A 27,791-nucleotide genomic window follows, 5' to 3' on the forward strand; every position below is an offset into this window, starting at 1 on the left:
CCATCGTGGGCGGCGGCGGTGGGAAGGAGGAACGTCTTTGGAAAGCGGATGTCAAAGCCCGCTGCGCGCAGCGCCCACCGCGATCCACGTCAGGCCTCCGGGGCTCATTCGTCACCTGAACGATATACGGTCTCAGAACGCAGTTAGTTTCTTCTTTCTCACCCAGCGGGCCAGAGGTGGACAGTAACTCATGCCTTTTAAAATTAGAAATTTCTGTGAAATGGCAACAGTGATGCAGCAGCATCAGGGGAAGGGAGTGATAGTGAGGGGTCAGACTCTTCAGCACAGTTTGCTGGGATAGGACAAGGGAAAATGGTTTCAAACTGAAAAAGGGGAGATTTAGGCTGGGTATGAGGAAGAAGTTTTTTACAGCCAGGGTGGTGAGGCACTGGCACAAGGTTGCCCAGAGAGGTGGTGGATGCCCCTTCCCTGGAAGCACTCAAGGTCATGGATGGGGCTCTGAGCAACCTGATGAAGCTCCAGGTGTCCCTGTTCATTGCAGGGGGGATATCTGAACAGAGGACTTTTAAGTGTCCCTTCCAACTCAAAAGATTCTATCACTCTATGATATTGCAAAGACCAAGCAAAACCAAACCAGTACCACTTGGTACCGCGATGGTTTTGTGATGGTGTGAGAGTGATGCAGGGCACATATCTGATGCAGTGCAGGCGGAGTGGGTAGCAGATCTCAGTAGGATGTAGGAGCATCTGCTGTCTGCTCATGGGCAAGAGACACGCTTCCTGCATCTCCTTTTCTCCAGGTGAGGACAAAGGTTTCAGTAGTCAGTAGGTTAAGATACGTGATCTTCTGGGGCAGGGCAGGTACAAGTGGACTTTGTAAAGTGGCAACATCTGAAATGTGGAGCAGCAGCTGTCCTACATGGGTTTCAGCCTCTTGCTCCCCTGGACAAGCCCCTCTATTCCATGTTCCTTCAGCCAGCCATCAGTGCCACCCACATCCCCACTCCTGGCCCAGCTCCAGAGCCTTCTCCTCACCGAAATACCCTTGTTTGATACATAGCTGCATCTCCTGGCTTCTTCTTCACTGAAGCAGCTGTAGCAAGCTAACTTTCAGCAGCAACACAAGGCAGAAGCTTCTACTTTCTGTGAGCAGAAGTCTCCTTATGCTGTCACCTCCAAATGGACTTACACATAACTGTACAGAAAATGAACAATGAGCAGCTGCTTGCCATGGAGCACCCCAAGTCCGTCCATGGAGGGGACATTTGGGAACAAATAACTTCAGCTTTGAACAAGACAAGGAAGAGAAGACAGGTGGCTACAGATACAAACCTGGTGCAATGTGGTTGTGTGGACGGGCAGCACCGTGTCATACTCTCCCACGGACAGAGGACAGATCCTGACCTGTCAGATGTATGGATGCAGATGTCACACAGGGGTCCTGGTTAACACTAGGAGGTTCAGAGAATGCCCGTTGAGACCACAGAAAAGTATGATAGAGCATTAATGGAACAAGCCTTTATATTTAAGGTATCCGAGAATGGATGCACGTCCCACTGCAGTTTGTGTCCTCCTAGCTCCTTGTTCCATCCCTCCCAAAGAGGAGATGTTGATGATGCTATTGATGCTGAGCCAGTCACCCTCTATCTGAAATCAGCAGAAGTGATCAGGTAGTGGTGAGCAACAGAATAGAAGGAAAAAAATGGGACCATCCCACATAGATCTACCAAAGCTTTTAGATGTGGGTTGTGCATCAAAGAACCCCATCTGAGACTATGTTCCATGTGGATCAAATAGCAAAACCTTAGATGCCTTTTGTTGGTTGAATCCACCTGGCCTGGTAAATATGCTTTCAGATGTATGCAGTATCACCTGGGCACCAAATGATTTATTGTCCTTCGGTTTTCGTTTATAAAACTGACAAAGACTGGGCTGATAAATGCTGATATATGTTAAATTCACCCAGCATATGATAAAAGTTGCTTGCCGAGTGGCGACAGCTGGCCGCCTCAGCAAACACACCGCACAGCTACCTTCACCCCTGAGGAATGTTAATTGCTATTTGATATAATAAAGTATGTTTAAGGTCCAAAGGAAACAGGCAAGGAGGTTAAATTCAACAGATACATAATACTACCAGTCATAATATCTATCACTTAACATTTACTACCAAGTAGCAGTACACCTAATGCCCACTTCAGTCGAGCTTCCCGTGGCAGTGATAACAACTGCGACAGGTGTGAGATAATCACGATTGTGATGCTTCCAGATTTACAGTACAACAATGCTGGAGTGCCATCCAGATGACTATGGAAGAAAAAAAACGTCTTCGGGCATCTGAGGTTGTCCTGCAATACCATTGAGTCCCACTCGTTAAGGTCTACGTGAGCAGGTGGAGCACTGGCCAGAGGCAAGCCAGGAGCCTGGTTTGGTGGTATTTGGGGACATGGTTTAGTGGGCAGTATTGGTGGTATGTGGGTGGTTGGACCTGATGATGTTAGAGGTCTTTTCTAACCTGAATGATTCTATGATTCTGTGATTCTATGGTTCACAGGCAGTGTATCATCACCACTGACACTGGGAACTCTCTGAATGCAGGCACTGAGCAGCTCCACCATCCTTTGGTGCTCCTGAGGCGGGTCTGTGTTGCAAACACAAATGCTCCTAGGTCCATGCAGAGAAATGACCTGAGTTTGAGCCTTACCATGCTCTGAGTCTCAGCTTGAATTTGTGAGTGCTACAGGCTTATCAACAGGAAAAGAGGTAATGGTCTTATTTGCACCAACAGAGCTTCAAATTTGATATTGGGAAAAAATTCTTCTCAGAAAGAGTGATGAGGCACTGCAACAGACTACTCAGGAGCTGGTGGAGTCACTGGCCCTGGAGGTGATCAGGAACCATGGAGATGTGGCCCTGAGGGATGTGGTTAGTGGGCATAGTGGGGATGGGTTGGAGCTGGACTCACTGATCTTAGAGGTCTTTTCCTGCCCTAATTATTACATGAGTCTATGATTTACGCCAAATAGTTTGGGTTTGAGGTGGATATAAACACTGCATATAAACACCCTCACTGTAAGGACACAATGTGGTAACAATCAGGGATGAGCTGCAAGACGTAGAAGTTCTGCTTAATGTTTGCTGTTGTCTCACCTTGTTATTGTACTTCAAACTTGTAGTGCTTTAAAGGAGAAGCATATGTAAACTTCTGGAGACCATTGCTGTTGTTACGGGTGTCCAGCACAGCGGGAGTAACCAATAGTCTGATGATCTTGCCGTGCAGATTCCTCTGCCCACAAAATTTCTTTGAGCATGAGCCATAGAGGCATAGAATGGTTGGGTTGGAAGGGACCTCAAGGATCATCAAGATCCAATTCCTCTTTCCCAAGGCAGGGCTGCCAACCTTTGCATCTAATCCCAGACTGCACTGCCCATGGCCCCATGCAACCTGAGCATCATTTTTCCCTAAACCCCAGCCAGTTAGAGTAACCACTAACTCTTAAGACCTACCCAAAATCAAATTACCCTTAACCAGCAGGGTGGCTTTTAACCCTCAGGCTAAGGAGAAATTGTAACCTTACTCCTAACAGAAACATTCATCTCTTAAGGCTCTTCTGGTAAATGTGTCCATTCGCACAGCACAGAAGGGCTGAAGGACAGCTGTGTCTCCTTCCAGTCTCTGTTACCTCATGTATGTAAAGCTCCTGGGATGTTTAACTGTAACCAGTCACTAAGAAAGAACAGTGGTGAGAACTGAGAGCTCATATCTTTATTAATTTTCCATAGATACATGATTGTTGGCAACACATAAACTCAGGAATGACTTGGAACTTGGAGTAGACATTGTTAAATGTGGCCTACTGGAAGATACTGTGATTTATCATCTGTCATCATGTAGTCAAACGATGAACCTCAGCCGTATCAACGAGGGCAGACTAACTGTAAAACCCAGCATCCAGGCTATCCTGAAGAGCTCAATTTGTTATTCCTACAGTTGTCTTAGAAGAACATTTAATGTGGACATTCCAGAGGAAAATAAAGCAGAAAACATTTACTTCTGGATGTGATATCTCATACAATCACAGAACCATAGAATCATAGAATGGCTCTGATTGGAAGTGATCTTGAAGATTATCTAGATCCAATCCCTTGATGTGGGCAGAGTTTTGTTCACCAGCTCAGCTGCCCAGGGCCCATCCAACCTGGCCTTGAGCACCTCCGGGGATGGGGCATCCACAGCAATCTGGGCAGCCTGACCTGGTTAATGAAGGGGCTGGAGAACATCCACCATGCTGCAGATGTTCATCTGGAAAAGTGAGGCCAGGAACTTCACCTCAGGAAACCATGCTGACCCCCAGCCTGCTTCTCTTTGCACAGGTGGCAGAAAGAGCTCTCAGCTTTATCAAAAAAACAACAAAGATAAATCCAACAAAACCCACGGTAGAAAACAATGGGGATTTCATATCATGTTACTCTAGGTGTCGGTGCGATCTGAAGAAGGACAACATTCACCTGAAAACGTTGCATCCCTCATGGCTGTTTCTCTCTGCTGGGTCTGAAGAAGCAAGTCGAACCCAGAGTGTGCACATCTTTTGGTCAGATGAATCCCATGAGATTCATCTGGACAGCTGGTATCACACCTATTTTATTGGACACAGAGCAGCAGATGGGCTGTTAGGCAAGTAGACAGGTAAGTACTCAATTATCACAGTTACATCTCTTAATGTTTCTCTATTTTCAAAATATATACACAGATATATATATACCCATACACACATATGTAAACATCAGAGATGTGATTGTACATACATATATACATATATTGGTAGTTTAACTTGTTCCTGTTTTTCATCAGCTGTGTCATGGAATAACTGGACTGGCTGTTAGAACTAGTGCCTTTTTTTTTTTCCCAGCAAAAGAGAATTCTTCTTTAGATTTCATAGAGAGAGCGTCTGCAGAATGTGCTTTGAACAGCAAAGACCACTAATTTCTACAGTGCAGAATCATGACCAGAGGTGTGATAGATGGCTTCCAGCAAATCTAGCCAGGCAGACTGAGACCTGCTCTGCCTCTCCAGCAAGGATTCTGGAGCACCATGAGGATAAAAATCATAGAAACAGAATTATTGGAGTCAGAAAGGACATTTAAAGGCCATCTAGTCCAACTCCCTGCAATGAACAAGGACACATACCTCTCCATCTGGTTGCTCAGAGCCATGTCCAGCCTGACCTTGAATGTCTCCAAGACATCCCATCTGCTGCTTGTGTGCCCATGTGAACTGCAGGTGACAGTGCACTTGCGGTTGCGGTGCCCACCAAGGCCATAACCCCTCCTTGTTACTTTTACTGGAGACAAAAAGCTGAGGGAACTTGGCAGCTGATGAGGGATGTGAGCTGAGCAATTCACTGCAGCTCTGGACAGCTGGGTGAAAGCCCTCAACATCCCAAGCATAAACCTGAGCTCTGCACCTCTGCCTTCTATTGGTCAGTGCTGATATTCTTACACTATCCAGCTTGAACATGTCACTCATACACTGGAGGAACACCATGAAAAACAGCTGGAGCAATGACCTGGCAGAAAAATAAATCCCAATTGTATCCAGCTTGTGTTTTTGTGTTCTTCTGGAATCAAAGACAGGAGATTTTGGTCTCATTCCAATTGGCTCACAGGCCAAGTCTGTGACATCCTTGGCAAGCATGGCTACCAGCCTCCCCTCTTCAAAACTCTGCTGGACTAAATTCCATTTCAAACACTGAGAAGATAACTATGCCAATACATCCCTGCTGTTCCCTCATGGCATGGCCCAAACTACTTCCCCCTTCATGAACAACTGCCCTTTCCTCTCAGCTAGCAAGATACCCTGCCGTTGCTGGATACACATAGGCAACTCATCAGGAATCATCTCAGAACACTTCCCTCTTTCCCTTGACTGTACTTGGAACGTCTGTACCAGGAGTCACTCTTCTTGGGATGAAACATCATAATTTTGGGAGGAAACATTTTCAACATGACAGACCTAAAGCAACCCAACACACACAGCCCAGCACATCTCTGCAAAGACGGAGAAGGAAGTTAGTATGTCAGTATGGCTCACTCCCTTGTGATCCCACCATTGGCAGGAAAAAGGAGTAAGCAGCATGCATAACCATGCCCAAAATGAAATGAAAGAGAATGAGGTTTAAGGGGTTCAATGGGTCTGTAGCAACAGAGAAAGGGAAACATCAAATTTACGTATGTTTTTGTCTTAAAATAATATGTACAAGTAAGTGTCAAAGTGCCTGGAGAGCAGAAGGATGCAGATGGTGTCCATCTTTCATAGCTAGAGAGAGGATTCTTCTGGTATCTAAACCTTCAGCTGTTTTCTTCTCCCTCTCAAGGGAAGCTGTGACCTTCATGGGAATATGTGGCTGCACATCTTGGTGGGATCAGCTCTAGGCACCTGAAATCAGACTGAGCATGGGATGGACTGGCCATGGGTGGAAATGGCCATGGAATGGACTGGCCATTGGATGGGCTGGCTATGGGTAGGACTGACCATGGATGGGACTCGCCACTGGATAGACTGGCTATTGGATGGACTGGCCATGGGTAGGACTGACCATGGGATGAAGTATTTTAGCTCCCCTCTTACTCTGGGAATAGCTGTTACGGGTGTCCCAGAACAGTCTCAGAATCAGTCACCATTTTCTGTACAAATGGTGCCTCCATTCTGTACAAATGGTTGTTCATTTAGAGTCAATCCAAAAAAATCTCCAGCCCTTCCTTGGAAAGGAATCTGCTTACAGACTATTTTCCTACAACACCTCCAGGGTGACCTCCCTGTCACCTGCAAACACTCAGCCACACCTTCTGTCCCAGCAGTGGCAGTTTCATGGGCGACCCTGATGTGTTCATCCTTACTGCCAGAGCTGAGAACATTCACCAGCCCACCACCTGCAGCCCTCACCTTACCATCCCTAGCATTAGAAATTTCTTGAAGCATGATTGACTCCATGCATCTAGGTACAGTCTTTGCTCTTCTTTGGTCATTAAGCACTTTGCAACAGCATATCTGTAATCACTGAGTGGTAATTTCCATTGCCCAACTGGTGGCAGATATTTGGGTGCTAGGCAGCTCATGCAGGCATAGGGTTGCATTTGTCAAAAGCATCCTGTTTTCAGTGGTGAGTGGAGACAGGACAAGGGGAAACGGCTGGAAACTGCAGCATAGGAAGTTCCGCACAAACATGCAAGAACTTCTTTACAGTGAGGGTGACGGAGCACTGGAACAGGCTGCCCAGGGAGGTGGTGGAGTCTCCTTCTCTGGAGATGTTCAAGACCTGCCTGGATGCCTACCTGTGCGACCTGGTGTAGGGAACCTGCTTTGGCAGGGGGGTTGGACTCGATGATCTCTGGAGGTCCCTTCCAACCCCTACAATTCTGTGATTCTGTGATTCTGTGATCCTGGAGCATGGGAAGAGCTGCTCAGTTGCTGGTGGCAGACAGCAGGGCAGTGGAGGAGCTGTCAGTGGGCAGCTGGCTCTCCCTGCTCCCACGTCAATATCCATGTGATGCAGTAGCTGTCAGCTTACACACAGGGGTGTTTGCCCTGTAACAAATATAGGAGGTTACCTGGGGTCAGTGACCTAAACAGGGGGATGAAGGAGCAGATGTGTGTCACAGCCCAGGCTGCAGCACAAACACATTCTGCAAATGTGTTTGAAGGCTTAAATGGAAACTTGTGGCTGAATGCAGTGGGTGATGCCCAATGGATGCCCTGTCTCCAGAGACATTCTAGGTTGGACTGGACTGGGCTCTGAGTATGTTAATCTAGCCATAGATGTCCCTGTTCATTGCAGGGGAGTTGGGTTAGGTGATCTTTAAGAGTCCCTTCCAGCTCACAGAATTCTATGATTCTATGCTCAGACTCTGGGCATGATCCCTGAAGCCCAAGGAATAGAAACCAGGCAATCAAGACACATGGGGTCACCTGGTCCCAGTAAAAAAAAAAAAAAATCCTTGGGAAATCCTCTGGGAAGGACACAGAGAATGTCTCCATCCTCTCCTCCAGAACACAGCATGTCCTTCAATATTCCATCCATCATTCAGCTCCCAGAGGCACCAGAGAGGAATGGAATCTTGGGAGCCATTTCCAATCCAACCATAATGCTCAATCTTGGGAAAAGTGTTCAGCCCATCTAGGCTTTGAGAGCACAGTAATATCAAAACTGAATTTGAACCAATTTACACACAGACCATCATAACATTATAATGGGGAAAAATACACAGCCGTTTCAAGCTTGAAGAGTCTAAGTAGCGTGGTTCGGTATAAATGGCTGATATGCTATTTGTTTATTGGGCAATCTACTTCTTTATATTGTTTGTCAGGCTATATAATTTTAGGTGAAAGCTTTTTAGCATGGTGCACCTGCCAGAAGAACTTCCTTTATATACAGGCGTCTGCTCCAATGTACATAGAAAATAGACCACTAATTGCCTTCGTACCCCGTCCTGCTCTGCTAACTAGAACCTGACTACTCAATAAATTAGATGACCATATTAACACTGCTGTTGCACAAACGAGTTGAGCACTAACACAGTTGATTTCATTTGGAACTCACGAGAGGATCATTTAGCTTGAGAGGCTGATTTTGGTAACTCCTCTCTGTAAAACACACTTATTCAATTGGAATTTTCGTAATCGCTGCGAGTGAAAGGAATGAACTCTTCATAGGACACCACACAGAGACCTGGATTCTTTCACTGGGGTTGTTCTGGGGATGTCATCTTCCCACTCTGGGTCTGCTCTGGGTTTTGCAGCTCTGAGAGGAGGAACCTCCTAAGGTGAGCTGATCCCAAGGCAGTGTGGTCCTGATGGCTCTGGGCTCCTGAAAACCTCTCTATCAAAGTACTGTCTCCCTTTCATCGTTGCTATGATGAAGTTACTCTCCCCAAGGTTTTTGCAACACCATGCGGTTTTATGGACCGTGAAAAACTGCTGCAGATGTAACATCTGAGAGCAGCCTTAAGTAAAAAGACCTCATGATGATGCCCGGCTACAAACCCATGGGTTGGTGATGCTCTGCTGAAGTCCACCAAGTAGCATTTTGAAATCTGAAGCCCAGCAGGACTCTCACCTCTGGCTGGAGCATTAATCTGCTCCCTGGCAGGGCAGCACCACCTGTGCCAGGAGCCAGCCGGGGCACAAAGACTGAAGCGAGCTCAGAGCAGCCAGACAAGAACTTTTCCTAATCTGTCCATTTCTCCAGCTCACCCATCTCAGCCTGGGATGGAGGGGTCCTGTGGCTGAACCCCTAACATGTGCTGTGCCATCACGGACTCTTCCAACTCGCCTGTTCCAGAGAGCAAGACCAAGCAGTATGTTGAATTCACCCAGCGTATTCCAACTGCTCCTTCTTCAAAGCCACCTGTTATTCCTAGAGCTTGAACCAAGTGCTGAGTTAATGATTGCTGGGGGGGAGTTCCACTGACCATTTGGAGAAAGCAACCTTCTCCAGCCTCCTGGACACCCCAGGCAGGACATTTAATCAATGTCTATGTCCTTGTCAGCTGATGCATTAAATCAGGTGGTGCTTAGGTACATAAAATCATTTCAGGCTCTGACAGTGTGCTTTCCAGTGTTTAGGAAAGGACCAATAAAACCTGCATGCATCTTTAGGAGACTGAAAATCTAGCTGAGCTTTCAGTGAAATGTACAAATTTTTGCCCGTTGTGTATACAGTTCATTATGGCTCTGTAAAGACATTGATTTTTTGTCAAGTCTGTTGTGTAATTGTCCTTTAAATCACAGCTTTCCAAACTTGGGCTGACATTAATTTTCAGGTGTAATGTAAATGCACAAATACAGAATAGAAATATCATTAAAATGCATATAACTGTAGATGTAAGGAATTGGAAAATACTAACCAGGCAGAAATACAATTTAGAATAATAAGATGGAAAAAGCAAAAGAGGAAGCAAAAGAGAAATAAAGTGAAAGTGGAGGAGAGGAGAGGAGAGGAGAGGAGAGGAGAGGAGAGGAGAGGAGAGGAGAGGAGAGGAGAGGAGAGGAGAGGAGAGGAGAGGAGAGGAGAGGAGAGGAGAGGAGAGGAGAGGAGAGGAGAGGAGAGGAGAGGAGAGGAGAGGAGAGGAGAGGAGAGGAGAGGAGAGGAGAGGAGAGGAGAGGAGAGGAGAGGAGAGGAGAGGAGAGGAGAGGAGTGCTGCATTTGATCTGTTTTCCCTCCTGAGTCCAAGACTTACTTCACGTTTTATTACACCATGCTCAGATGAAGGATTTCCTCAAAGGCTGATGTTGTATTGGTTTACTGAAGGGAAAATCAACTTTCATGCCCTAATTTTTAACTCCTTGAATCGTTTCAATGAAAGGTAAGCATGTAAAGCCCTTCTGAAATCCATACTGATATAACTGGGATTGAGTTTCAATTATCTGCTAATTCCAAGTGCCCACTGGGGTGGGCAGAAACACTACCAGTCCCACCTCCAGGAGAAGCTGACCCAGCTCCTGAATGTTTGGGGAGAGACAGAGCTATGGAATGGAAAATTTCAGCCCAAATGGTTGAAGCCTGGCAAAGCTGTAGTGGACAAACAAGAGGGAGGGCCATGGTGAGAACCACCAGGTGAGCCAACAGCAGCCTGAACAGCACCTGCATGGCTGGGCCTGCCAGCCTGCTCTGCAACACGGCAACCAGCCAAGGAGTCCAAGGGGGAAATGTGAGCAGCAGCGATTTTGGGATGTAGAAACTGGGTGGATGCACGTGTAGATGTAGATGTAGATGTAGATGTCAATGTCAACACTGATGTACATATCAGTGTATACGTAAATGATGTAGATGTCAGTGTTGGTCGATGTCAGTGCTGATATCGATATCAATATAGATGTGGATATCACTGCTGATGTCAATGTTGACGTTGGTGTCGATGTAGACGTAGATGCAGATATTAATGTAGACATACTCCTACTTCTTTCAGCCATTCTAACAACAAAGTGGCAAACAAAGCTGTGCAGAGCAGACAATGTGAACATGCTTTATTTTCAGTAGAAATGCTCACAGCGTTTCATAGCAATTGTTCAACTCCTCCTGCATGGCAATGAGGTTGTGCTCTCTGCTCTCTGGCAGTATTTCTACCACAAACTGCAAATATGAAAAAAAAATTATGAGATGTAAAAGGGGAGGTGTAAAATGACAGAAACCTCTCCTACTCCCAACCTTTTTTAAGACAGGTATCCTACGTATTTCATGGACAAGCTCTGAATCAAACTGGCTTACATGAATTTGTACTGGTATATTCCATCATGAAGGAGCTATGTGCTGGACAGAGAGAGCAGCAGGAGCACTATGTAAGTGTAGAACCCCTCAGAGACCAAAACAGTTTCTCACAAAAGGAAAAAGAAAAAAAAAAAGAAATGCTGATGAACCAGTGCTGCTTGAAGGCAGCTGGAATAGTTCATGCTCTTGTTTTTATCATCAGTGCTCCAAGGGAAAGACAGCTTTGTTTTCACATGGTTATTGATTATTAACCAGCCCTGTGAAAGGTTACCTTTCTGCTAGATACATGATGTGGGGGTTTAACAGCCAGTCCCTGGGAACGCTGTTTTGCCGTCAGCTCTTCCTTCTCCCGCTGCAGCCCTTGCCATGGAGACAACTTCACAGTGCTGCTCCAAGTGTGCTCCAGCCACCTTTCCTGTTAAAAAGTGAACTGCAAAAAATGCAATTGGGCGCTAAGAAATCACTCTTCTGGTCAGGCACCGGAGAGGGGGGTGATGGAACTGCCATTGGTCACCGCAGGAGAATGGGGAAAACTGAGCGGAGGCTCACAATTATTTGCACTGAAAGGCAAACAAAATGGTCCTACCACCTTTCCAAGGAAGAAAACATTGTGTCCATATGATTCTACAACTCACTGATCCCAGCAGTGTCTGTTGGACATCACTGGGGAGGAAGCAGACACAGCTTTCAAACTAAGCTCCCAAATTCAATACTTAGCGTAAAAACTTTGAAAATTCCATTGAATTTCAGGAGGTCGCCATTCCATATCTGATGGTATGTGTATTAAGGCCAACATTTTAAAACCACGCAGATACGACATCAGGTACACAGCTTGGCATTCCAGATCACAGGGCACTCAACCATATTCACAATGCACTGTAAAAAGTTTTGGGCTTCGTACTGTATGGAAAACCATTCCACCGTGCAAACAACCTCTTCTTTGCTGGGCAAACATCTAGTGAGAAAATGACATCAAACCTCAACAAGTCCTTGAAAGACACTTGAATCTGATATGGCGATCCAAGTATTACCAGTGTGGTCATTGCATATCTCACTGTAGGATGGCAACAGCCGAGTACCTGAAACATTTGTTATTGATACTGGGCTATATGAATTCCTGTTCTGGTGGAGGAGAAAATTATGGTGTGCCTGCACTGCTTAGTATTGCTACAGTTGCTGTCATGCTTCAGTTGCTTTAATTTAATCTCTTGGAACAACCAACTCACAATAAGGATTTAACTTCTAGGTGAATCATGGGGGTGATGTAAAAAAATCACCTTGGAGGAGCGAGGTGCCAACAGAGCAAACACTTGGACCTGCCAGAGTGGTTCTCAGCGTGAGGTGTGACCATGCTGTTGACTGTGAGGCTGTGCTCATGGATCAGACCAACACAGAGCTGAGGAGCATGAGCACCCTTTCTTCACGGTGAGGTTGTGAAAAGTTCCCCAGAGGAGTAAAACCCAGGGTCTCCAGCTGGCCTGCAGCACACATACAGCCAACAGTTAAGGTAGAGTGATGGAATCATAATCTCAAGTTGGAAGGGGACCATAAGGATCATCAAGTCCAACACCTGGTTCCACACATGGCCACACAAAATCAGACCACACCTCTGAGAGCATTGTCCAGACTCAGCATCACAAAGGACTGAGCTTGAAGGTGAACCCAACCATCCCTGTGGGATTTGTTCTAGTATGCAACATGTCCCTTGCTTTGGCTTTCACAGTTTTCAATGGCTAGACACTGAATGCTGTTGTACACTTATGAGCTGAAATAAATACGCTCCTTTTACCAGTGCTCTTTTATTTGCAGTTACATATAGACAGGATGGCCAATATCCTCAACACCTCACAAGCCTGCCAAAGCCTTGGGCCTGGGCTATTGGGCAGCTCCCTGCTGGGACATGCCAACAGGTGTGCAGGAGTCCTGAAAACCACTAAGGAACATTAAGGTTAGAAAAGGCACCTAGATCATCTAGTCCAACTGTTGACCCATCCCCACTTTGTCCATTAACCATGTCCCTCAGTGCTACATCTCCATATTTCTTTTGGGGTGTTGGACTCAGTGACCTCCTGAGGTCCCTTCCAACCCTTGCAATTCTGTGATTCTTGAGCACCTCCAGGGATGCTGACTCCACCAACTCCTTGGGCAGCACTTCCCTGGGCTCATCCTGCCAAGTATTCAAGAGTCATTGGTCCTTTGAGTTCATGTGTACATACAAGATCAATGCTTCACCTTCTAATTTCTTGCATCATGCCTACACATCTCAAAGCTCTCCCAGCTGGAGAATTAAGGATGATGCTTTAATTTAAATTTTAGCACAAACTGTTGCAGTTCTCGCACGGCAGCAGGCAGGATGGGCTCTGGGCGGGTTCAGCTCCCACTGCTGCTGGACATCGTCCCCCCAGGCACAAGCAGGGTCCCCCATCACAGGCTCTGTTCCTGTGCTGCAGTTCTCTGCCTTGTTGTTAGCACGACAAAGCATGCCCTTATCACCTGCTCACGCAGGCAGAATGAAAGAGATTTAGCTCTAAATTATACGAAATTCATTTGCTTTGGAGGGGGAGAAATGTTTGCTCTATTTAGAAATGTTCGTTATAGAGAGAGGACCGCATTAAGACGCCGGGTAATGGTCCTACCTGGAGATGAATCAATTTGCTCTGGTTTTTATAGCCACGCGTTTGTTTGTCCTCTCTGGTTTTCCGTGGAAAACGTGGGGCTGTAAATGCTGTGGGGAGCAGCGTGGAGCCGGGCTCCCCGTGGGGATGAGGATGGAGCTGTGGGAGACCCCAGCCGCCCCATACCCCCACCCAGGATGGGCTCCGCGACACCCTGCCCTCCACATAATCCACGGTGATTCCCCCACGGGGCAGAGAAAGCCTGAGCCCCCACTTTCATCACAAAGCTCTGGGGGCTTCAAACCCCCCCAGCTTCCAGCCAAGGGGGAAGTGTGTGAGAAGTCTCCAGAGGGACCAAAGGACGTCAAGCCCACTTCCAGGGAACGCATCCTCCTGATGGGGGCGGGCACAGGGCTGTGTCCCGGGCACGGTCCGTACCCCAGCCCGACGTGGCAGGGGATGTGAGGGAGGGCTCCGTGTTGAGGGGGAGCCGGAGGAGCAGCGATGCCTATCGGTAATTCCCACTAATAAAATTCTTTTTCACTATCCGCACTATAATTGGTTTACAGCCTTTTTTGTTTATTTATCCATAAGAGCTGCTGTTAAATGGCTTGAGAAAGCAATTGCTTAATGGCTCAATATTGAATCAAAGGCTCGGTTTGCTTTCCGAGAGATGGGGGGCCCGAATGCATTCATAGCGGAAACTCATTTTCCATGTAATGGACTGGGTGCTTTTATGATCCCGGCTTCTGAGCCAGGTACCGGGGAACCTCCTTCCTCTCCCGCCCACGGATGCATCGCCTCCACCGAGCCGGGCCGGGCCGGTCGAGCCTTCAGAGACGGAGCGTTCGGTGTGCGCCCCGACGGCGGTGGTCGGAGACCGGCACGGAGCGCCCGGAGCCGGGCATGGAGCTGAGGGAAAAGGCGATGAGAGGAGGAGGAGGAGGGCCGGTCAAAGGAGGAAGCGTGCCTGCCTCTGAGCCGGAGAAAGCGGCCTGCGGGCCGAGTGCAGGGAGGCAGGGAAATGATCTTTGTCCCTTTCGGTAGCTCTCCGCCTCCCCATAGCCTCGTCACCAAGTCAACCGGCACCGACTTGGAGCGCATTATCTCTGAGGGTCAACACATTGCAGCCCGAACCGCGGGGAAGGCTCCAAAATTTCCCCTTTCGGCAAACAATCCGCTGCCTATCGCTCGCTCTGCCGATAGCATTGTGATCCCCCACGGCCGCATCCCCCGGGCAGGGGGCACAGAGATCTTCTGGCGTGCCTCTGCTGCTTGGGGTCCCCCGCAATTCCCACTCCCTTCTCCACATCCCTGCCCGAGAAGCCCCGACCTCACCCTGAAGCCAGGCCCCCCAGGAGCCTTTTGCCACCTCCTGGAAAGGATCTGCTGGAAGGGATGAGCAGCCCGTGTTTAAAAGGGAGGGCACGCGGTAGGTTTTGGGGTCACCCCGCACGCCGGAGCCCCGGGGTTCATCGAGTAGGGTCAGATGTATTTGTCCAGCAGGGCGAAAATGGGGAAAACGGTTCTGTGAGGCCGGGGCCACCCCGGTGGCCTCTTATGGGTCCCGCCCCGCCCCGGAGGGCTGCGGGAGGGCTCACGTGGGGGTGCGGCGCCTATGGGGAGGCGGCGGGAGCCGGGCAGGGCGGCGGGGCCCGACGGGGCGGCGAGCTGTCAAAGAGGGATCCCGGCGGCGGGAGCAGCCCGATGTGCCCCTAGCTGCAGGACCCCCCGGCCTGCCGCCATGAACACCGAGGAGCAGTACTACGCCTCGGCGCAGCTCTACAAGGAGCCGTGCGCCTTCCAGAGAGCGCAGGATTACAGCCCCAGCCCCCCCGCCTGCCTCTACGTGGGCCGGCAGCAGCAGGCTCCGTATCCCGGCTCTCTGGGGACGCTGGAGCAGGGCAGCCCGTCGGACATCTCGCCCTACGAGGTGCCCCCCATCAGCGAGGATGCCGGGGTCTCCCACCTGCATCACCACCACCACCACCACCCTCATCTCCCTCCCCCGCACCAGGACGCTCTGCCTTTCTCCGACGGGGCGGACCCGGGGGCGATGGAGGAACCCCGGGTGCAAGTGCCTTTCGCCTGGATGAAGTCCACCAAGTCGCACGCCTGGAAGGGGCAGTGGGCAGGTAAGCCCCGCCGCCTCCTCCCTTTCGGAAGGAACCGAAAGGGCTCCGATCGTGGGGTCCCTCGCAGCCCTCCGATCCCGCTGCCGTCGGGTCCCCGCAGTCGGGTTGAGCCCGCCCGGGTTAAAGTCCCGTTCGCATCAGTCGGGGAGGGGTGGCGGTGCCAAACCCCGCGTTGATCCCCACGAATTCCCTTTCCTCGACGAACCTTTCGTCGGGATGGGACACGCAAGGACTCGCCGTCGAGGAGCTCGGGGGGCTTTCGCGGGGTCCCCATCCCGCGGCGTGCGGGAACGAGGCAGCCCCCGCAGCCCAACGAGGAACTCCCCCCCTCTGCCTCCGGCGCCCCGCAGCCCGCAGCGGTAGCTCGATCGGGATCGCACCTTTACAACCCAGAGCCCTGGGAAGGGGGAACAATGCACAAACGAATCGGAGGTGCCAGCGAGGGGAAGAAACTCTATCGAGGCAGAAAGTTCCGCTGCGGAACAATATTTCTGTCTCTGCCTGCACAATGTTATCGTGTCCTGCGCTTTTGTCACGCCTATACGGCAAATATTATATTAATGGCTTTGTTCAAATAGACAGTTGAAAAGGGACTGGAGGGTTGAAATCACCATGAAATAGTCTGGGAAGTCACATTCTCAAAATATCTCTGTGTGTATATACATATATAGGTGTATATATATATATATACATATATATTACTTTTTTACCGTTAAATCCGAGGAATGACCAAAACCTCGCCAAAACAAAACTTTCCCCTCCGAAGTCCCAAACCCTTCTCCGCTGCTCCCGGGGGGGGGTCCAGGCAGCGCTGAGCAGCACGTGGCACTGGGGATGAGCTGCAGACATCCGCATCGCTCTCCACACTCTGAAGCATTAAAGTTGGAAAAGACCTCTAAAATCACCAAGCCCAACCGTCAGCCCATCCCCACCGTGCCCACTGACCACATCCCTCAGTGCCGCATCCACACAGCTCCTGAACACCTCCAGGGACGGTGACTGCACCACCTCCCTGGGCAGCTGTGCCACTGCCTCGCCTCTTTTGGAGAGGAAGTGTTTCCTAATATCCGATCCGAACCTTCCCCGGCACAACCTGAACCCATCACCTCTCTCCCCACACCGTGCCCCTCATGCCCGTGGAGTGCCCGCAGCCAAACCCCGGTGTCAGCACTTGAAATCCTGACCCAAAGCATTCCGACCGCGGGGTTCCCCCTCCAGTGCTGCTAGATTGCTTTACCCCAACAGAGCGATTCCTTAATGCCCATGCACATGCAAACTTGTATGTTAACCAGATAAACGTTCGTTTTTACTTAATTTTTCTCTACACTTCCACATATTTTACATATTTTTCTGTATTTCTATATATTTTTATATGGATGTGTCCCGGGAACAAAAGGCTGGGCGGCCTTTTCCACATCCAAGTGACCCAATAGCTGTTTCAATCGCGACGCCCCGGAGGTCGCATTGCCACCACTCCGAGGTGTCCCCTGGGGCTCCGGGCGCGGGTGACATCGCGGTGACACCTCCTCCGGCTGCCGGCCCCTCCGGGACACAGCAGAGGCCGTGCTGGGGACGGTGTTGTCGCCGCTGTCACCGTTTCCAGGATCACGAAACCAAAGGTCTTCCCAAGCCAGGCACTCCGGCTGCCCCCGAACGAGGCTCCGTGCTCCCATCCCACATTCCCACTGCGCTATGGCCGGGACGAAGCCTGTGCAGATATGGGTATTATTATTTTTTTTTCTCCACGCATTTACCATGGAGAGGTAAAACTTGATTCTATTTTTTTTTCTTTTCCTTTTTTTTTTATAATATAAATTATTTTTACCATTTCTGGCGATTTACTTCAGTGGATTGATTTATTTCCACGTCGATTCACTGAATACTTCGGCCAAACGTTTACAAAACGAACCATCAGCGGCCGCGGGAGCGGCACACAGCGTAGTGCAGCCCGAAGCGGGGGAGGGGGGGTTTCGGTTCCCGGCCCTCTCGTCTCCCCCTGCGCTTCCCCGACGGGGCGGCCGCGGCCGGGGCTGACAGTGGCTCTCCGCAGGGGGTTCCTACGTGGTGGAGCCGGAGGAAAACAAGAGGACGCGGACGGCCTACACGAGAGCGCAGCTTCTGGAGTTGGAGAAGGAGTTTCTCTTCAACAAGTACATCTCCCGGCCTCGGCGGGTGGAGCTGGCCGTCATGCTGAACCTGACCGAGAGGCACATCAAGATCTGGTTCCAGAACCGGCGGATGAAATGGAAGAAAGAAGAAGACAAAAAGAGGGGGACGGCCAACAGCGCTGATCCCGAGCAGGACTGCGTGGTGTCCTCCGGAAAGCTGCAGGGCAAAGAGGATCTGCAGCCGTGACTGCGGCCTCCACCAACCCCTCCAGCTCGGTCCCGGCCTCGCCCCCGGACAACAGAGGGACCCTCGGGGCCCCGGGGCAGAGCCTGGGGCTTCTTTCTCGGAGGATCCGCGGTGCCTCTCCCCCCGGAACTCCCCGAGCCGAAGAGGCGTGCGGGGCCGGGACTGCGGTGTCCCGGGGGAGGCGGATCGCGGATGGCCGACACCGACGGCGGCAGCGGCCCCGGGAGAGTGGAGCGGGCACCGCAGGAAGGGGAGCGGGGCCGGGCGAGGGGCTCTGCGGGCCGCCCCGCCGCTCTGAGGGGCTCCGCGGCACCGGTTCTGCAGGGGACTTTCAAAAGAAATCGGACTCGTGCTCGGTTCTTCGGCAATTTGGTTTGTTTCGTTTTCTTCCGACTTTGGGAAAGGGAAAGAAAAAAGAAAGGGGGGGAGGGGGAAATTAAAAAAAAAAAAAAAGAGAGAGAGAAGAAAATAAAAATAAAAGTAAAATAAAAATAAAAATAAAAAAGCCCGAGCTTCCTGCGGGCAGGATTTGGAAGATTTCTCTCCCCAGTGACACCGGGCACACAGGCGGCCGTCGAGGACCGGCGGTGCGGGGCCGCGCTGCTGCCAGGGTCTCGCCGTAGGGGTCGATGGCAGCGGCAAGAGGGGAAAGTTTCCTTCGGAGGAAAAACTCCTTCCCTTCTTCACTGCCTCCCGACCTCCGGACGTCGGGCAGAAGTCTCCACAGCTCCATTTCTTTCTTGCGCGGCTCCGCGCTCGGCGCTGCGCGGTTTTGTTTTCTCTGCGGACAACGCGTTACGTCCCGGAGGGGTTCGGGGCTGTTTGGGGCTTCTTTTGGAACCCGAGAGAAGCGGTTCAGAGAGGGGAAAAGTGACGTTTCTCCATCGTTCCTCAGCCGCTGAGGAGAATCTTACCTATGCCGATAGCGGCACGGACGGGGATTTCGTGAAGGAGAAAGGAACGGTTCCTAAAACAGCGTTGGAAATTGAATTCGATGGGAGGAAGGCGGCTCTTTTCACGGTGGGCACCGGCCCTGCGGATGTCATTCTGCCGCTTTTCTTTGCTTGGGGGCATTAACATGTGTGCACAAACAGGGACGTTCCTGGACTTTTTCCTTTTACGTTGCACGGGAAGTGCAGCACCAGGCCTGGATCTCTTCAGTCAAACATCGTCAACGAGTGAGAACTCTGCTAATGATTCTACGAGCGATCTACCAATAAAGCCGTTCTGCTGAAGAACCAAACCCAGCAGAGCAACACGAGTAAAGCCGCCCAGACTTTGCAGGGACCATTTTAAACCTCAGCACTTCTTCTCACCATTAATTTCATGTCAGTCTGCCACTAGAAACACCCCCCGGAGCTATTTCCAAATGCCTTCTGTGCTGGCTATATCGAAGTTGCATTCAGGGAGCCCCTATGAAAATAGATCCAGCTGCTAACAGATGATCCTTCATACTGAGGGTTGGGGTTTTGTACTAAGATCCCTATGGAGCGTTTTGCTGGGTGAGCAGCAGATGTGGCAGCAGAGATGTGCCCCTCCTTTTCCCAGTACAACACATTTGGTTTCAGTTTTCTCCGCGCACTGCTGTAACGATGGAGACTTTCTGAACTGTGCTGAGTTTGCTCCACCTGACCATGAGGCCAAAGTATTTCTACAAGTGAAAGTAGAACCAGCTCTGCATGATTTAGTTGTATTGAATAAAATCTTTTTCTTTAAAGAATTGACATCGCTGATGGGTTTGGCACTTCCTTTTTTCCTATCCATCTTTCTTACAAATGCACCTATATATATTTATAGTGTTAGTTGAGTCTGGACAGCTCTGGGGCCATGCAGAGGTAAATGTATGACAATCCCAGCACCACACCGAGCGGGCAGGAGGTAAGAGATGGAAGGTTTGGCTGTTATTTATTTCCTTTTCAGCAGTACTCTGCTCTTCCAGCCATTGCTCTGTGTGGGTTGCTGCTGCCACAGATGAATAATGATGCCCATAAATCAGACCCGAAATAGGCGATTTAACACAAGGTGTGAAAGTTTTTCCACCGCCATCTCCCTTGCTGTGCACACTGCTGCTGCCATGGATGTGGCAGATGGTGGCTGAGAGGGGACACAGCGCTCAGGAGGGCTGTGGTGCTTGGAGGGTGCCAGCCCTGCAGCCATCAGCATGGACAATGGTTGGGAGCTGAGCTCTGGGTTTGAGGCTATGCACATTTCTTGCCTTGTGAGCAGGAATACCACTGGGTATGGCTGCCCACAGATGGCCTCTTAATGCCTAGGGAGGACAACAAACTGTGGAAATCTCTGCATCTCTCTTGCTGGAAGCAGTGGATATCACTGACTTTCCTTCACCCATACCTGATCCCTCCCTGGGGCTTCCAGCACCTGGCACAGCCATGTGCCCATGCACCACATTGACTGCGTGCACGAGGAACGGGGCAGCAAAGTGGGATGCATGTGCAGCTGCAGCTTCCTCTGCTCTCTGCCCTTCCCCACCACCTTTCCTTCACCACGTGCTGTCCAGATCCTCAGCTCCTCTACACCCAGGTGTACCTGGGAGCTCAGCGTGCACCCAGATGGAGGAAAGAAGTTCAGTGCCACCCTCGCAGCGTACCGCAGGGCTGAGTCATCGCTGGGCAGCCTGGCTGTGGAGCAGGAAGCCCATGCACGTGGTTCCTCTGCTGTTTGGCCTGACACTCGTTGCCTTCTGCCTTGCTCCAGCAGCAGAACTGCAAGCAGGGGAGGCTGTGGCAGGGCTGCTGCCAACTGCATGCCCTCCTGTGGGACATCACCTTCCCAGGAGCCCTCAATCTGGCTCCACTTGCCAGCACCCACAGGAGGCAGGTTCCTTTGGAAACAGCCATAGCTATCACACATGATCCAAAAATACAGTGGGAATGAGGAAGCTGGAGGGTGAGCTGGAGGATCTGGCCACGAGCAGAAGCATCCCAAGCAGGTGTGAATACCTATGAAAGCACTGACAGTGAAGGGGTTGCAGGGCTTTGTTTCATGGCAGAGGTGGACCAGATGCAAAGAGCTCAGCTCCTCCTTGTCCCTTCCTTCTCAACAAGGCCGGGTAGGAACACTCTGGGGGAAAGGGAACACACCAGGGCCCATGCCAGCAGACGAGGCTGTGCCAGCACCAGGGCTGAGACAGGGCAGAAACACCCAGTCCTGGCTCATGTTTGAGCACTGCTTCCTTGCATTTGAACCCTTCTGCAGGGAAAAACAGCCACCTGCCTGGAGTGTGGGCAGAAGGAAGGACTGTGCTGCTCTGTAGCATGGCACACAGTCTTGTACCACCGCCCCTCAGCACGGCTGCTCGGGTCCACCTGGTTCCAAACATGCATCTTTCCCTCCCAGAACAGCACCCAGCACTGTGCTGGGCTGTCAGCCTCTGCTTTTCTCTCCCTGCTGGTGAGTCAGTATTTGGCCAAAGGTGAGACTGCAGGAGGTGGCATTGCCTGAGATAAGCTGGCAGAACGGCCAGCTCTGATTTTTTTTCCTTCATGATACAGGCTGGATTTTTTTTTTATCCCAAGAATGGAAATCAGAAGAAAAATAATAAAAAAAAAAAAGAATTGGGGATAACCCCCTCTGCTTTGAAGGCATCAAATCTACCATTTCTTCACTGAGAGTTTAATAATATTCAACCCACGGCCCCTTAGTGAGACAGTTTAACTGTAGATAGAAAGAGGTCTGACTGCCCTGGGGCAGTGGGAGGGGCTGTGCACCGGGCTGGCTTGGAAGGAAAGCAGTGAGGATGAGGGTGAGAGTGAGGATGAGGAAGGCTGGCAGCTGTGAGCAGGAGGGATGAAGGAGAGGAAAGAGAGACCGGAGTTGTTTGCCATGGTGGAGAAACCAGAGAGGCATTTGCTGAGGAAGTGAAGAGAAAGGTAGGTGATGCTGTGCCAGGAGCTCTGCTGCTATGGGACTGCGGTGCCAATGAGCTCATTAACCGGGAATGCGGCTCTGCACGGAGGGAGAAAGTCGCCTAACAGAAACCTGTGCTCTGTGTGTTTTAGCGAGCTGCTAATTAATTGCAGCTTGCACCTCTCCTGCTGAAGCTTAGTCCCTTTGCGATGCAAGGGAGTTGGCTCTCCCACCTCCACAGCTTTCCTGGTCCATGAACTAAGGGAAAGTGATGGGATTCCAGCAGAGAATTGCCATTTCCGTGGGTTTCGCTGGGCTGGTGTTGAACCCTATTGGGTGCACGGCGTGTTCCCTGGTCACATCAGCCACTGCAGTTGCCCACGACTCTTTGTAAAGATGTTTTTGGCAAAGCTTCTCACAAAGCTGCCTCGCCACACCTGGAAAATATCGTCCCAATTGGTTTGGATGCAGGCACTGGAAATCATCAAGAAAACTGCAGAGGTGCGGGAGATAACGCTCCAGCTGGGTGACAGATTTATGTCTCGCTCCAGCAAAATCCCATTTACTCCCATGCTTGCTTTCATCCCACCCTCTCTGCTCGGCTCTGGGATGTGCAGTGAACCACACACCCAAGGAGCTGCTTGGCCAGCCAAGCCCTGGCAATGAGATGCTGGGGGCAGCAATAGTTCCTTGGGAAACCTTCACCTGGCTCTGTGGGATAGCTCACCTCTGGGGTGGCACCAGCCCTGGGTTTGAAACAAGGGTTGTGTTAGGTGCTCCCACAGGGGAAGCTGCAGGTATGTAGGACTAAAATAGCCACCAGCTGGGCTCTCCAGATAGTGCCAGGGACATTTGAAGGGTCTGCTCCATGGGGCTGTTTTATGTAGATTGCTCTGAAAGTAATGCCTCCTATTTATTTCTATAGAAATTTTAACAAAAGAGCACAATAATGGTGAGAGTGTTCCCATTTGAAGGGAAGGGAAGGGAAGGGAAGGGAAGGGAAGGGAAGGGAAGGGAAGGGAAGGGAAGGGAAGGGAAGGGAAGGGAAGGGAAGGGAAGGGAAGGGAAGGGAAGGGAAGGGAAGGGAAGGGAAGGGAAGGGAAGGGAAGGGAAGGGAAGGGAAGGGAAGGGAAGGGAAGGGAAGGGAAGGGAAGGGAAGGGAAGGGAAGGGAAGATCATCCTGTCCCTCCCGGCTCCTCCTGCAGCGATGCTGCCACCTGCCGGCTGCGCCCCGCAGCACAATCCCGCGCCACGGCCGGAAGTCCTTCCTTTTTTTTTTTTTCTTTTTCCTTTTTCTTCATTTTTTTTCTTTTTTCTTTTTTTTTTTCTTCTTTTTTCTCTTTTTCTTTTTTCTTTTTTTTTCTTTTTTTCTTTCTTCTTTTTTCTTTTTTCTTTTTATCTTTTTTCTTCTTTCTTTTTCTTCCCCTTTCTTCTCTTCTTCTTTTTTCCTTTTTTTTTTTTTTTTTTTTACTTCTCCATTTTGCCTCTTTTCCTTTCCTCCCCACCCCCCTTTATTTTTCTTATTCTCAGATACCCTCAATTGCAGATCAGAATTTCTTCATCAAGCAGTTACAGAGGGAGAAGTGAAGAGGGAGGCAAGTGGCATGGCCAGGACTGCTGGGTGGTGCAGGCAGTGAATAAAAGGCATTTGCTGAACAGCAGCATAGGATGGGGCCCAAGGCCAGATGCTTCTTCAGACTGGGAATGACTAGCTGTAACCCCAGACCTTCCCAAAGCCCCAAGCCTGCTGCCTATGCCTCCCCACTGCTGAACTGGCTTACTTACATTATTCTAATGGTATTTGGGAATCTGAACCTGCACCCACAGCAGTGAGCAGAGGGTGGTTCAAAGCACTCCTCAGCGCCAGGGCTGTCACCAAAAGCCTCATAGGCAGACAGTTGTCTACTACCCCCAGGACAGGATGCCTGCACCCAAACCCTGTTCCAGGGTTCACTGACTCTGTGAACAGCAGTTCCTTGGACAAGAAATTGTTGGTTCAAGCCAAGGGCTGGCTGTGCACCATAGCACAATTACTTAGCCCAGCTGATTGAGCTCAGCACCCAGAAATATCCCCTGGCACATTGTAATTAAATAAGACAGTTGTAGGAACACAGCCCACCCTTTCCTTCCCTGGCACAGCAAGCAGGGAGCAATCATCAGAGCTGAATGCCTCCAGAAAGACTCTACTGGGAGAGATGCCATGTTGCAGCAAGGCTTTGTGAATCCTGGCTCCTGGCTGCTGCCTCCTGGTGCCATGGTGTAGGGACAGTGCTGGGACAGTGCCAGGAGCCTCTGAGCTCCTGAGCTGAACTAAGTGTAACGCTGCTGCAGTGATCCAGCCATGTGCTGCTGGCTCAACCGTGTGGGGCCACAGGACTAGGGGCAGCCCAGAATAGGGGGCGGCTGTGGTTGAAGCGGTACCAAGGGCCATCCTCCTGCCCCAGGCCAGCAGCATGTCCACAGGCAAGGAGATAATGCAGGGCATGTTCTACCGGCAGAGCCACCAGCAGAGATCGTGCTCATGAGGATGGAAAACACCTTTGGAGCTGCGATGAGAGCTTCCAAAAGAATGACAAAAACTAAGTAGTGGTTCTGAAGCGGTGCTGCAGTTTTGTAGTTGTGTCATTGCTGGGAATTGTGTTTAAGTCCTGGAGGAAGGAATACGCTTCTGATAAGAGAAAGTCACCTTTTCTTCTGAGTCACTGCATTCCGGGGAATGGTTGTGCAAGATGTTTTTAGAGACCTCACTTCAGCTCCCTGTGGTTGCCTATCCATGTATAGGTGCATATAGGCACAATGGTGAGAATCAGAGAAGATCAAAATATGAGCATTTTTGCTGCAGAAACCACATACCATATTTACCGTACCAAGAAGAGCAGTGGACTGAATTTTCTTCAATTATTGAGGTTAATGTTTCATATATGGCAGCAATTTTTTATTTTAAGCTAGAATAAAAGCTCTTTGGCATTGCTGGTGGGAGGTGATTTTTACCAAGTCCTGTGCAAATTCCATCTTATATTCACTAATTTTACACATTTCCTCAGGTCAAATTCTACCACCCCTTGATTTCATCTCAATTTGGGAACCCAAATGCCTTTGAATGCTGAGGACTCTGGTGTCTGGGTGCTGCCTATCTTCCACGTGAGATGCAACAAAGGCAGGACTGGGACCTTGTGAACCCTGAGCCCTGTCTCAAGGTGCAGGCACAAGAACCGTGCTCCCAGCTCACAGTGTTTGAGCTTTGGAGCACAACGAACATCAGTCTGAAGTGCTGAGAGCTTGCTGTTTGCCAGAGGAGGAAGGGAGGTCCCATGGCTCGAGCATCCCCTCCCAAAAGGAATAATGCTGGAGATAAGGCAGCTTTTCTGCTACAAAGGTCTTTGGCTGTCTGAAAGCTATCTGAGCTTGGAAGCCATCGAGACGTGCCAAGGGAGCAGGATCTGACTCAAAGGCAGAACTACTTGCAACAGCTGCCAGAAAATACCTGGGTGACTAAGGAGGCAAGAATGCCTCGAGCAGGACAGGTCCGTGTGCTCAGCTCTTATCCCTCTGCAGCAGTATTTGCTATTGCAATGCATTCTGTTTGGCTTGGTCTCTTCTTTCGGATTAGCACTGTGGGAATGGCTTTTCTTCCCTCCCTGCCTGTGTTAGTGGGGTACAGATGTGAGCCTTGACATCCCATTGGGCGTATGGCTGTCTGGTCTCCATCCAATCCAAGCACTGGGGACCAGCAGGCTGGAAATGAGACCTTAAGAAAGAATGACATACTTGTTGGAGGAACTGGATCTGAGCCAATGGGTTAGATATTATGTTTTGACCTGAGGAGACACAGAATCAGTCATAGAATCCCATAATCATTAAAGTTGAAAAAGACCTCTGAAGTCACCTAGTCCAACAACCAGCCCATCCCCCACCGTGCCCACTGACCACATCCCTCTGTGTCACATTCACACACTTCTTGAACACCTCCAGGTACAGTGACTGCACACCTGCCTGGGCAGCCTGTGCCAATGCCTCACCACTCTTTCTGAATGGAAATTTTTCCTAACATCCAACCTGAAGACAGGAAGAAGAGGAAAGTTGTTACCTGCTATCCTGCTAATGGCTAATTGGACTGGGCCCTGATGTCTGCTGCACATTTGCATGTTGGAACACAGGTGAGCACGAAATGAAGATCCTTCATGAGTCGTCATCCTCTCTCGTCTCACTCTTGGCTTCTGAAAGATCCAGAAAAGGAATGGAGGGCATAGCAGAGGGCATAGCAGAGGGTGAGACATGAATTACAAGAACGTGTAGTGTTCACACGACAGGGGACAGTGAAGACTTGACTGTCCTAGTGAGGAGCTCAGCTCCATGGGGTTGGCCCCCTCCATCCCAGAGGTTCTGGCATTCAACTGGACCCTGAGTGGGTCATGCCCACACCTCCCACCCAGCTCCCTGCATCCCTCGCCCATACCATACTGCACTGTGTGCCCTTCTTTAGCCCTGCGCTGCCTCCACACACCTTGCACTCTGCTGCCTTCCTGGCCAGCCTCCAGACCTGCTCTGCTGGCAGCAGCTCCACTTTTGCTTTCGGCTCCAACTGCCTCAGCCTTCAGCACAGAGTCCCACAAAAATGGGCTGTAGTCTGCTGGGATCCGGGTGAAGCATTCCATCATGCATTTGGGCTGTGACCGATGCATGCAGCAGTGCAGGTTTCTGCAGGTTGCTGCTTGAGTAGATGGACACGATCATCCTTATGGGGTCCCTTCCAACTCTGGATAGTCTATGATTTTATGCTTACTGCTGATTTTAAGACTTTTTCTTCTTTCTATAAAGTTTTGTGATGCATGCTCCGGGTGCTTGGCTATCATGTTGAGGATATACTATGTGCCGTCCGGGGATGCTCTGAGTTAGGTATTTCCTTTAGATACCATCTAAGCCCTCTGTCCGCGGGCCTTATAGCTCCTTCCATGGTGTTCTGTGACATATGGCCACTTGTTACCCAGAACCCAAAGAACTTAAGGAAGTTCCGTTTATGGACAAGCTAAGCCAAGAGAAGGAACTCTGGCTGCTTTCTTATTGTACTGCGCCAAGAGAGGCGGCAGGGGGCTGAGTTCCCTTTCCACCCTCCTGCACTTTGAGGCCAACACTTCAGATTCCACGGCTTTTACACAGAGGGGTGGGCAGGGTATTGGTACCATCCCAAATAAACACAATATCCAGTTCATGCCTTTGTGCACTCCTTTATGGCACACGGGCAATACCAAGGAAGCGGAAGTTTGGAGGATTATTTGCTTGGGGATGGGAGGGGGTAGATGTTTGGAATGGGGTGTGGGTACAATTTGCTCAGTTGGTTCCTTTTTAAACCAAGAAATGTGAGTTCTGCATTGCCACCGTCAGAAGCTGGAGGGGAGGAGCTCAGAACACGAACATCCACTGGCAAAAGGGAGCAGAGATTGGTTATGGAACTGGACTGGAGTAAACTGGAACACACCTGGCTGCCTTCGGTCTCTAATGAGCATTGGGAGGACTGGGAGTTTTGTACAAGCACATTACTCTGGGCATTTCAAGGGGATCAGTGCTCTTTCTTGAAAATCCTGAGGGCTGCAAAA

General features: G+C 50.1%; 1 protein-coding gene across 1 annotated transcript; it reads left to right on the forward strand.

The window, feature by feature from the left end:
• Positions 1-15,584: 15,584 nt before the first annotated feature.
• PDX1 (pancreatic and duodenal homeobox 1) lies at positions 15,585-18,330 on the forward strand (the record flags this gene model as incomplete). The annotated part of the gene is made up of 2 exons (XM_079534817.1): positions 15,585-15,975; positions 18,026-18,330. 2 exons carry the CDS (start codon positions 15,585-15,587, stop codon positions 18,328-18,330), a joined length of 696 nt encoding a protein of 231 aa, XP_079390943.1.
• Between the last annotated feature and the right edge of the window lie 9,461 nt (positions 18,331-27,791).

The sequence above is a fragment of the Tetrao urogallus genome, assembly GCF_951394365.1.
Source record: "Tetrao urogallus genome assembly, chromosome: 1".
Lineage (NCBI taxonomy): Eukaryota > Metazoa > Chordata > Aves > Galliformes > Phasianidae > Tetrao > Tetrao urogallus.